The sequence below is a fragment of the Myotis lucifugus genome, unplaced genomic scaffold (assembly GCF_000147115.1).
Source record: "Myotis lucifugus unplaced genomic scaffold, Myoluc2.0 scaffold_349, whole genome shotgun sequence".
Lineage (NCBI taxonomy): Eukaryota > Metazoa > Chordata > Mammalia > Chiroptera > Vespertilionidae > Myotis > Myotis lucifugus.
Window position 1 is genome coordinate 199,763 of NW_005871397.1, and position 12,327 is coordinate 212,089.

Below are 12,327 nucleotides of genomic sequence, written 5' to 3' on the forward strand. Positions count from 1 at the left end.
TGGAAAATTCATTTTGGGGAGCAAGGTAGTATTTATACTGAAAAGGCCAAAAGAATAAAATGATTTCAAAAGATGTATTTCCTTATGTGCTTTGATGGTAAAAAAAAAAAGTGTCAATTTTTAAAAGCAGAATAAGCTAAATCATCATAACCAACCTAATCTTTGGATAGCTTTTCGGTTGTTTTGCCTTACTCTAGAATATTGTTGAGTAGAAAGCATTGTCTGTTTTCTATTCCCCGACACATTCTGAGGTTACAAGTACAAAGGTTTGCAGAGAAATAAAATGGGAATTAGTGCCACTTAAATTACTATTGGCATTTCTGGCCTTTCCCTGAGTGATTTTGGAGTCCAATGGCAGAAACGCCAGAAGGAGTTTTACCCTTGGCCAATAGATGCAAAATTGGAGAGGGCATGAAAATAAATCCCAATTAAATTGGAACATTGGAGCCTGAACTCTGTCTCTTTGTATCTAGATACCTAACAGCATGGGGATCATATGCAAAGACCGATGACAACTGCTTTATAATCTAATAACAAAACTAATTCCTTACTTTAGTGACGTGCTTCTCCTTCTACTAAGGGTTTGCATGTACAGAGTGTCCCAAAATAACATATACACACTTTAAAAGCTGATGGCTCAGTTTTGAAAATGAAATGTATTTCAATAGCCCCTGCCATTATAATCACTCAAAGTGTGTGTATACATTTTTGGGACACCCAATTATTCATCAAGGTTATAAAAATAGAAGAGTAATTTAGGGAAAATCAATCGAGTTAACAGGAAAAACACATCAATTCACACCTTGCCATTTGATGATTTAAGCAGAAAATATATTAACATTCAATCCTAATCACTACTTAGAACTATCCGTGAACAGTTGATATTTCTTAAACACAGTCCCTTATCCCAACCAGTTGTTAGTGTAGTCAAGAAAAGTGCCGTCTCACACACATACCACAGTTTGCCTCATCGCTGTCATCGTCACAGTCGGGCTCGCCATCGCATCTTCTGGAGGCCAGCACACACCGTCCTGAGTCACACTTGAAGTGACTAGGTGAGCATTCTGTTGAAAAACAATGGGGCACATTACTGTCAGTAAACAGAAACCCCAGGACCATCAGCTCATTTGTCTACTTACTGTGTGGAATGTGGGCAAGGAGCGATTACTGAAGATAAGGCAGGTCCTCTGCGAAGTTGAAATAGCCGTCTTCTGTCTGCTTATCAGATCTTCCTCCTGCATCCCTGTCATCACTTCTCCAGATCAGTGTTTATACTTTCCAGAAATTAACGCTCTTCCTGAATGGACATCCTAACGCTGCCGGAGCCTAAAATGCCCTGTGGAGTCCACGCTTCTACCTACCCAGCTGCCCTACATGTCACGGCTGTTTCCCACTCTAGTCTTTCCACCTGGGACTGGTCCCCCATTCCGTTTCTCCCCCTGAAGCTCCCATATTGCCAAGATCTCCAAATGCTTTGCAGTTGAAGGAACCAAGTCCTAACTATTACCTTCAGAAACCCTAGAATAAGAGCAGCATCCATATGTGATGGGCTCTGTGAGTTAAGTGTGGTTAAAATAAATACTTGTATAATTAAATTCATCTCTGCAATTCATTTTTAAAATAAAGACCATGTCTAACAAGTGAGTACCAAATTCTTCAAAGCAATCAATTTTCAAAGCAATTCACTGCCCTATGAAGCCTGAGTGGCAACTATATATATATATATCAACAGAGAGACTTCAAAAAGGAACTAATATGTTCATCCATATTAGATACCCCACAAAAATTAATTTATAAATTAACCTTCCACGTCTTCGTCGGGCATTAGGCAGGTTTGATTGTCCGAATTTTCCTGGGGAAACTGGTTGCAATCTGTGTCTTCAGGCCACTGTAGGCCCACGATCCCAAGAACAGACTCGCAGCGTTCTTTGGAGTGTTCACACAGAGCTCTGAAAGAGCAAGGAAGACAAAACAGTAGAGGCAGGAATAACTACACCTGAGATGTATGTTGGGAATCTGTGTTGGGTTTTAATACTCTGTGGGTGTGTCTCTGTGTGTGGTGTATGTATCTGGTGTGCATGTGTATCAATATACAGGGATGGACAAAGGTAGGTTTACAGTTGTATGTGAAACAGAGTTTATTCTTGTACTGTTATTTATTAATCATTGTATTATTTTCCATTTGCACAACTGTGAGCCTACTTTTGCCTACCCCTGTATATGGAGGCACTTGCACATAATAGGTATTTGGGAAACCAAAACAAATAATAGCTCTACAAAGGGAGTACATCCCAGGAGCATACTTTCACCAAAAGAAACTTCACTGCAGAAATAGAACTATTGTATGTGTTTTATTTAATGTAACGTTGTGTAATTTAACAAGAAAAACATGTTGATTTGATGCTTATATATTGTAATAAAATCGCTGTTGTAGCTATAGTTGGCACCCCTATCACATAATTATCAATTCTTTTTGGGGTTGGACTACTTCAGATCTAGACTCTCTGTGAGTTTGACTACAGCGCAATATTGCTGTCTATGTTCACTAGACTGTGCACTAGCTCTCCAGGACTGGTTTGTCTCCTAGTTTCGAGTCTGTACCCTAACCATCCAGGACACAGAGTCCCTTCTCATTTTCCCTCCTTTTTTTTTTTAAGACAGACACATTCTCCAACATTTTTGTTCCGAGCTGGGAAGTCCCCAGTATCAGTGTGGATAGTCTCCCACAACGGTCATGGCATCTATACAACACCCTCAGCCTCAAAGTTCTCTCCCTCTGGGGACCAGCTGTGTGAGCCAGTACATGGGCCCACCTGGCTTACCTATGGCATTCATCCCCTCCTTCCTTCCACGTAGACCAATATTGTTGAAAAGCGGGTACCTCTCCCAAACCCTCTATATTGAGTTCAAGTTGGTTAAAATAAAGTTTGTTGGGTTTTTTGTGGGTTTTTTCTTTTGAAAGAAAATATATTCTAAGCATTGTGCTAGGTGCTTTCATTTGTGTTCTCATTTGTACCCAGAATATTATTAACCTGAGGTATCAACATGTCTCATGAAAGATGCCTTTACTTCCTATTGAGGGATGGGGGTGGGACATGGTTTTGCCTCAATATATCACCAAGAAATTAGTTAAATATCTTTTTTTAAATAGACACAACTAAAGTAAGCTTTTGGGTAAATTTCTTATTTCCTTTTAAATACATTCTTATTTGTCAAAAGTCTCAAACTTTAAACTGTAAGTTAATTTCAACAAGGTAGGGAATGGTTAGCAATTGAATCAGGAAATTGCAGATAAAGCTTTGTCTAGATTTAAGTCTGGACAAGACATAGTATAATGCCATGCTGGTTTAGCGGAGGAATGTGGTGGTGGTGGGGCAGGGAAGAGACAAATCCATGGCATTCCCACATCCGTTTTGCAAAAACAGGAAGTTCAATTAGTGTTCAATAACTGCCTGTTGGATTGAACAGTTTGTTGCAGATTTATAAAAAGTGTATATAAATAGATTGCTGCTGATACTTTAAATTAATCACATAATACCTAATTTATATGACAGACAGTAGTGCTTGACTCTATCATTTCCTATTTTTTTCTATAAAATGGAAATAGTACAACACACAGCATGCAACTGCAGGGGGCACTGTCCTTATCCCTATCTGTGTGGTGCTGAGCCAAACCGCAGACCTGATGGCAGCGGTCTCCCTCAGAAGGTGGCAGAAGTACCTTAAAGTATTTGGCACAAAGTAAGGGCTTGAGAATGTTAGATTTTTCTGATTCATAATTAAAAACTAATTATAAAATAAACAGGCTTGACAAAAGCAACTATGTATTGCTTCATGAATTTTAGGATATTATTCTTGTTATAATATAAAAATTTTATCATCTAAATAAATATCAAAATGTAAAATTCACTGAAAATGAAAGATGTATGTGTATGTGTAAACCCAAGAAACAGAACTAAAATATCTAAAAGAAGTTCAGCAAAATGTTTCAGGATCAGCCTCATCTTAGGCATTTTGATATGAAATTTAAGCCTGAAATTATAAATTATATGTGAACGTAAATTTGTCCCAGAGAATACTGCACTAGGGAAATTTTTACATACATATGAAAAGAAAGTCAAACACAAGAATTTGTTAAGTACTATTAAAAGCAATTATTCACTATCATTGACCTTGCCCAGCAAAAGGGAAATAAGATTTAGAAATCTGTAGAATAAAATTGGTAGGTATTTTATTAGTGGCACTTCAAAAAGCATTTAACAGAAATTTTCAGAATTATGTTTGCACAAACCAACAGTAAGTTTTATTCTATTGGTATGAATTGTTCAGTTCCTCAAGTCATTCTGAAATTTTATTGTTTCCTGCCCCACTCTATAGGTGCCCCTACCTTGTCATCCATTTAATATTCAGTATATAATTTATTGTGTTTCCATCTGTCCACCATATTGACATTATTGCTTTTTCTTAAGCTTCTAAGTGACTTCTGATCTCAACATATGGTTTCCATAGTTACCACTCACATGGAGACAAGCACATCTGTAGATTCACCCTTTGATGGAAAACAGCACTGGGGAGAGCAGCCACCCACCTCCGAGATAGCTGACTCCTAAATGCATGATCTCTGACTACAGCCCCTAACACCTGGCATGGAAGAGGGACCACGCTGTGCTAAGCAGCTGTGCTCGTGCCCTATCATCGGGGCATCGTGCCCTATGTTCTGGGCTTACAATTGATGAGCAGCACGTTGCATTTATGCACTTTCGTTTCATCTCAAAACCACCATCACTATCCAGTGATACAGGTACAGGAACTGAGGCTGGAAGAAGCTGAGGAACCAGTTTCAGGCTATACAGCCAGAACTCGATCAGACAGTGGACTCCATAGCAACACTCTTAACCCATAGATATCATTCATATCTTAAGTCCAAGCGGCACTCTTGAAATGTTGTCCCTTATTTAACTCAAGCAGGTAGGAAATTGTCAGCAATGTCCATCCCCTGTCCAGCCTGTGAAGCTGGCATTATGTACCTTTCAAGCCACTCCTGGTGTACATAGCTAACCTCTGAGTGCTACAAGAAGGCAGCATTTTAACCCGGCCGTTGTGGCTCAGCGGTTGAGTGTGTTGACCTATGAACCAGGTCATGGTTCAATTCCAGTCACATGCCTGGGTTGCAGGCTTGATCCCCAATGGGGGGTGTGCAAGAGGCAGCCAAATAATGATTCCCTCTCATCATTGATGTTTCTATCTCTCTCTCCCTCTCCCTTCCTCTCTGAAATCATTATATATATTTAAGAGCAGCATTTTTAACACAGCATTGCTGCAGGGAAAGAGGCAGATACACCTGGTCTTCTGCTAACTCACATCTTTGGAAACACTTCTTGATCAACCAAAATGACACACATGTGATTTTATTTGATTGAAGGACAGAAACTATTATGAAAGGCACTTTATACTTCCCTCATTCAGGAATGAATTCTTATTCAATTATTCATTTTCTAATTCCTGCTTCCTTACCTTTTAAATATGTAATTTGTTAAATACAGAGCTCCTTGGCAAGATATGCACTTTGTCTAAACTCAGACTAAGTCTTCCTTCCTTCAGTTCTCCCCAAGGGAAAATGAGGATGTTTGAGGTAATAGGAGAGACCCCACTGTGTTACCTGCAAGGGGGGATACGTTGGCTTGTATTCATATCACATTTCGGTACCAAGATGGTGCAAGCAAAGAACATGAGATATTTGTAACAGTTGGTTTGAACAAGTGCAGGGAAAAGAGAGGACTCCCAGCTGATGGACGCTTCCTTCTGAGTCCTGTGGCCAAAGTAATTTGGATAATGTGTATAGTTGTAGGGCAAATTCATGCAGAGTTCCAAGGTAATTGGTTCACATTGACCTGCCAAGAAAACACATGAACAGACACATACATATATTAATTTCACATATGTAACTGTTTCTTTAAAACTTACAAAATTTTGAAGTCTACTTTCTCTTTAAAGTAGCTAAGACTAGAATACAAGCAACATATAACACTGCTATAAAAAAATTAAGTAATTTGGTTAATAAAGTGCCAAATCAAGATTCATTTCTGTGTGTGTGGCTGCTAACACAGTGCCCAGCACACATGATTTAGAAAGTCTTTCTCATTTTTCCCTTTGGTTCAACTTATCTGAAAGTGGATCTTTTTCATGATTCTTTTACTCACTTTGTTTTCTTCTATTTATGACTTCTAAACTTGTATGTTCCTCATCATTTTCATAGCCATTAAAAAAACAAATTTAACTAAAGTGGGCATTAAATAATTTTTCTACATTTCATTGTTGATTAATGGATTTAAATATAAAGCTGCAAGCCCGGCTGGTGTGGCTTAGTGGTTGAGTATCGACCCACGAACCAGGAGATCATGGTGTGATTCCCAGCCAGGGTACACGCTCGGGTTGCTGGCTTGATCCCCAGTGTGGGGTGTGCAGGAGGCAGCTGATTGATGATTCTCTCATCATTGATGTTTCTATCTCTTTCTCCCTCTCCCTTCCTCTCTGAAATCAATAAAAAATATATATATTAAAGCTATGAGATTCAGGGGCAGAGGAGCCCGAGATCTGTTAGCTATCATTTCCAATGAGATAAAATCCGAACCCATTAGGTTGGCATCCAATGCTATTTCACACTCCAATGACACCCTGACTTTCCAGCCTCATTGCCTACGAATATCTGGTCAGCAGTATTTCCTTGGCAACACCAGATATTTTAAGAATTGCATGCCTTTGTGAGCCCTGTTAGCTTCTCTCTTACCCCTTTCTTTGCTTGGCATACTTGTAATCACCCCTCAAATACAGTTGCAGTTCCAGCTGCCAGTACGTAGAGTACCCACTGCCTGGAATAATCCTTTCCCACCCTCCCCACCAAGCTACTCCTCCTTAGTCTGCAGGACTCATCAGTCACCTCTTCCGGGAAGACTTCCCACCCCCAGACTGAGTTTCTGCTGAGAGCCATAGCATCTCCAGCATGGCTACTGCATTTTCCTCTGCTGTACTCTTTTTTTTCCTTTTTTCCCCTTTATTGAATAAGATATTACAAATTCTGCTGTATTCTTTACTATTCGCACCCCCCCCCCATGGATGGCTTTGAGAAATGAAACTACACACATTAATCTCAAAGTCAGCACCAAGGACAGTGCCGGAAGGAAGGAAGGAAGGAAGGAAGGAAGGAAGGAAGGAAGGAAGGAAGGAAGGGAGGGAGGGAGGGAGGGAGGGAGGGAGGGAGGGAGGGAGGGGAAAGTGTCGGGAACTATCCTAGGCATTAAATATATAAAAATAATAACAAGTATAGTCCCCACCATTGAGACACTCCACACTCTTCATAGGAAGACACACATGCTGGCAGCTGTAGCAGAACGTGAGCCACTGGGATGGTGGCAAGGAGCCCAGAGAGAAGAGGTGGAGCAAGGGAGGCTCAGGACGCCTCACAGGGGTTTGGGCAGGTTTGGGGGATGCGGTAGAAAGGCCCCCTCCTCCCTCTCTGTCCACAGAGGGTAATCAAGTGAGCATCTTCCTAGGATCAGCCCAAGCTGACTGAAGACTCCATGCCTGATTAACAGTAAGTATTCCAATTAAATGTAGTTATTTGACTAGGAAGTGGTATGCACACAAATAGATTGGTAATGAAAACTGGGGTGAAATACTAAGACAGCTCCAGGACTACATCTTAAAGAATCTGAAGGCTTCACAGGGATTATGTTGATAAGAAGCCTGGCATTGGCCAGATGAGAAGCTGCATGGACAAAGTGTAACAGACTCTCAGCTTACGGGGGAAGGTGTGACACAGTCTTAAGGATGAGTACAGGGTGGAGAGAAGAGAAAGAAATAGGGAGGGTAGTACAGCATAGGAAATACAGTCAATAATATTGTAATAACTGTGTATGGTGCCAGGTGGGTACTGGAACTATCAGGGAGAACACTATGTAAAGTATATGTTTGTCTAATCACTATGCTGTACACCTGAAACTAATACAAAATAATATTGAATGTAAACTATAATTGAAAAAAGAAACAGAGAGAGTAGGAGGTTGGTTCAGCTGATCATTTCCTTTGATTTATGAAAGAGGAGGAACATTGGCATATTCTTATTTTAGATTATTTTTAAAACGAATGTTCCTCTTAACAATAAAAACAATACAAAGATGCATAAACTAAAAGTTCATCATCTCCCACTCCCTGTTCTCTCACTTTCTCTCAAACCTCAGATGAGTCTGAACCCTTCCTTGCTTTCCACTGCTCATATCTTCGCATACAAGACTTTACACACAAAGACAGAGTGTGTGCTTGTTTTTGCCGTAGTAGAATTGCACTATTCCTATTACTCTTCAGCTTTTTGTTGTTTAATTATTTATCATGACCATTTCCAAGTCAGTGGATGCAGCTCAACTCTATATTTTTTCTAATTTTAAAATTATAATTCCACAAAAATGGGATCATCCACACAGATTTTTATGCAATATCGCAGTCTCTTTTTTCTTACATGTCTTTTCTTTCTCTCTGCTCCCCTACCACCCTACCAAGTTTTAACTTTTTATTAGTGCATTTCATTTAGTTGATTAATAATATGTCACATGAATAACTTTTTCCCATTTAGATGTATGGAGAACTTACTGCTTTTGATCTGGGATAAGATCTAACCTTTAAGTGTTTCAGAACTGAGGGGGATGAATGGATTAAGTTATTATCATTTATTATTCTAGAGGCCTTTATTGAATGCTGTAAGATTGACTGAATCTTGTGATTTATTCTTTCATAATGCATTTTCATGGAGTGCTAAGCAAAAGAAATTCTCATGATATCTGTCAGCCTCAAATTCTATGATTTATGATACCAATAAGTTTCTTTATTGCATTAGGCTCACTCCCTAGCCAGAGTTGCAATAGCCACTAGAGGGCAACCGAGTCACAAACATGTGAGGATGCTCAAATGCCACAGCACCAGTTCCAATGTGAGCGACACAGTGCCTAGCATAGTAACCTGAACCTAAATGAGATTTCATGAATATCTGTTGGGAAAAAAAATGATCCTGATGGAGTCTCAGTAGTATTCAACCTTTCGAAGTCTGAAACAAGATTTATTAAACTCAACCCAAAGATGGGATTGTTAACTAAACAATGTTATATCCTTGTGAGGAAATACTCTGAAGCTACTGGAAATCATGTACTAAATGATGGTTATTTACATGAGAAAATGTCACTTTTCAACACCCGTTGGCATATGTAATATTCCAAGATTTATCCTTGCTTCAAACGCTATCGTTATCCTTATTATTTTTGAGATATAATACACATATTGTATTAGTTGCAGGTGTAGAACATAATGATTCAACATATGTACATTATTATTTTTAATAGCTTGATGAGTTATTATAAGGTGGACACCCTTGTAACTTCCACCAAGTTCAAGAAACTGAACTTTGCCAAGCATCCCCTTCCTATGTATATGTCTTATATCAACCTTCTCTGCTCCCCACAAAGTAACTACTGGGTACCAGAGTTATCACTTCTTGTTCTTTTTTATAGTTTTACTAGAGGCCCGATGCATGAAATTCATGCACTAGCGGGGGTGTCTCTCAGCCCGGCCTGCACCCTCTCCAATCTGGAACCCCTTAGCAGTCGGACATCTCTCTTACAATCTGGGAATGCTGGCTCCTAACCACTCGCCTGCCTGCCTGCCTGATTGCCCCCTAACCACTCCCCTGCCGGCCTGATTGACACTTAACTGCTCCCCTGCTGGCCTGATAGCCCCAACTTCCCTCCCCTGCTGGCCATCTTGTGGTGGCCACCTTGTGGCAGCCATCTTGTGACAATGTGGGGTCCGCCATCTTATGATGACATGATGGCGTCGCGCAAGGGCGCGAGGGCCACCTAGGCTTTTATTAGTATAGATTACATAAGTATGCACCACCTGAGTTATTATTTTTTTAACTTGTCTTTTAAGTATCTTATAATATATGGGTTCCCCCTTCATGCCTTTATTTTTCCTTATAGCTTTAACTACTGAAGAACCCAGGGATCGGGCCTTAGAATGTGCCAGATTTTGCTGCTTGCACAGTCTCGGTGCAGTTGAACACATTACACTGCCTTTCCTGTTTCCTGAGCACTGATAACTGAATACAGATAGAGAGGCCTGATTGGGATTCATCCCTCGGCAGAAGGCGCTGCTGGGTTCTTTCATCAGAGGGCACATGTCCTCTTTTTGTATGACATCTGCAGACGTAGATGCTCAATGCCTTGACCCATTCAATCACTGCATCACCAAGTAGTAATATTCTGATTCAATCATTCATTTTTCACTGACTGGTTGGGGATGCTCTCACAAAGAGCTCATTCCTCTCATCTACTATTTGCTTCCAAGGACCAAAGTTCCCAGCCATTGTGGTGTTTGGCTTTTTACCACACACCATGTTATTTATTCCTTCCAACTAGAGAGGGCAAAGAGAGGGCAGAAAATGCATAGACCTTGGAAAATTATTCAAGGTCTTGGTGTTGAAGAAAAGAATGCATGTAGAACTAACGGTTGATGGAACACAGTGGACAGTTTGGGAGAGCCCCTGAGGCAAGCAGCCACAGTGACCAAGGGAGCCGAGAGCAGAGAGAGACACATGCCCAAGAGCTGCTCTGTCCCAGGCTCCCCCAGATGTCTGGACTGCACATTAAAAAGCAGAGGGATAATTAGTCCCTCCACGCCAGACAAAGGATATGTCTGTGTTGTTCTGTATTTTGCCTCCCAGAAGGGCCCAAAGATGTTAAAGATTCTGGACTATGAGTAGATGTGGTGATACTGTGATACTTCAAGCCTATCAGTACACAATGTCATCAGAGATGTAGTTTATAGATTTTTGTTTTTATTGTTGGAATTTTTGCAGATGTCCCCCATTTCCTCTCTTGCACCCTCCTCCACCCAGACCCTGCCCTTACCTCCCTCTGGCCCTAACCACATTGTTGTCTGTATCCATGGGCTATGAATATATGTTCATTGACTATTCTGTAGGCTTGCTTCTCATTGCAGTCATTTCTGGGAATCTGAGATAAGTCATACACCTTTTTGGAAAATTACGAAGACTTTTTCATATCCACTTTTGGAGATGTCACATACCCCTGTGGCCTAGTCATGAGCTGGCCACTAAAGCAATAATTCTCAACTGGGCTGAGCATTGGAGTCAACAGGGAATTTTAAACATACTGATGCCTGGGTCCCACCCAGTATATCTTCAGGGACCATTAGAAAGTTATATTTTATGGGATGGCAAGAACCAGTGTCTTCAAGGACTAGAAGTCCAGTAAGACGCTGACCCCAGCAGACAGAATATTCACATTCTCCAAATTCATATTCTCCACTGGAAGGAGCCAGAGAAAGAGTTCTGTGCAGTCCTGACTCAGAATCTAAGTAATTATATCTCTCTACGCATAAGGATCTTCAAATAGTCACATTTCACGTGCACACAGAGTTTTCCGAGAGGAGATGCTACCAGTCCATCTTTACAGAAAACCAAGCACATGTCTATGATCCTGAAGCTCTTTGAAAAATAAGGACTAATATCTTTGCTCTAAACTGGAGGTTAGGCATATTCACTACATATACACTGCAGGAGTGGGACCAGTGACTAGTCCAGTGCCTGGCACTCAGAAGAGGGGATGTCAGTGCTGACTATATATGGGAAAACCAGGCAGAAGATCTATGGTACATGAAGAAGTGGTGAGACAGTGAGACAGTGAGACACTGGGGAAACTGAGTGTATCTGAAGAATATAAAGAGAAACAAGCCCAGCCAGCAAGGCTCAGTGGTTGAGCGTTGACCTTTGAATGAGAAGGTCATGGTTGATTCCCTGGCAGGGCTTATGCCCAGGTTGTGGCTCGATCCCCAGTGTGGGGCATGCAGGAGACAATTGATCAATGAGTCGCTCTTATAATTGATGTTTCTATCTCTCTTTCCCTCTCCCTACCTCTCTGAAATCAAGTAAAATATATTTTTTTAAAAAAAAATTAAAAAGAGAGACCAAAGTGGGAAGGCGGCAGTGTGCTCTCCCACCCTGGAATGTCACCTGCAGGAAGGTAGCAATCATGCTGCTTCTTCACCACTAACATGCCCAGTGTCCATCCCAGGGCCCGGGCCATTGTGCACACGCTGTAAATGTTGGTTAAATGTATAAATCAGAGTCATCTAGTGTCCTTTCCACAACTTCTTTTTTGATAGATAACAGATTTAAATTTTGGAACATTTCAAATATAGAGAAAATAGGATAACATATTCTTCACCAAAATCTGACACAGGCTAACACAGTTCTTTTGACTT

At 40.6% G+C, this 12,327-nt stretch overlaps 1 protein-coding gene across 1 annotated transcript in view; it reads right to left on the minus strand.

The window, feature by feature from the left end:
- CORIN (corin, serine peptidase) overlaps positions 1 to 12,327 on the minus strand; it is a 159,026-nt gene that overhangs the window by 39,380 nt on the left and 107,319 nt on the right. Inside the window, exons 10-12 of the mRNA XM_014466634.2 lie at positions 5,660 to 5,891; positions 1,804 to 1,949; positions 957 to 1,064 (exon numbers count right to left, since the gene is read on the minus strand). Coding sequence (XP_014322120.1) covers positions 957 to 1,064; positions 1,804 to 1,949; positions 5,660 to 5,891 — 486 coding nt within the window. The remainder of the gene's footprint in view (positions 1 to 956; positions 1,065 to 1,803; positions 1,950 to 5,659; positions 5,892 to 12,327) is intronic.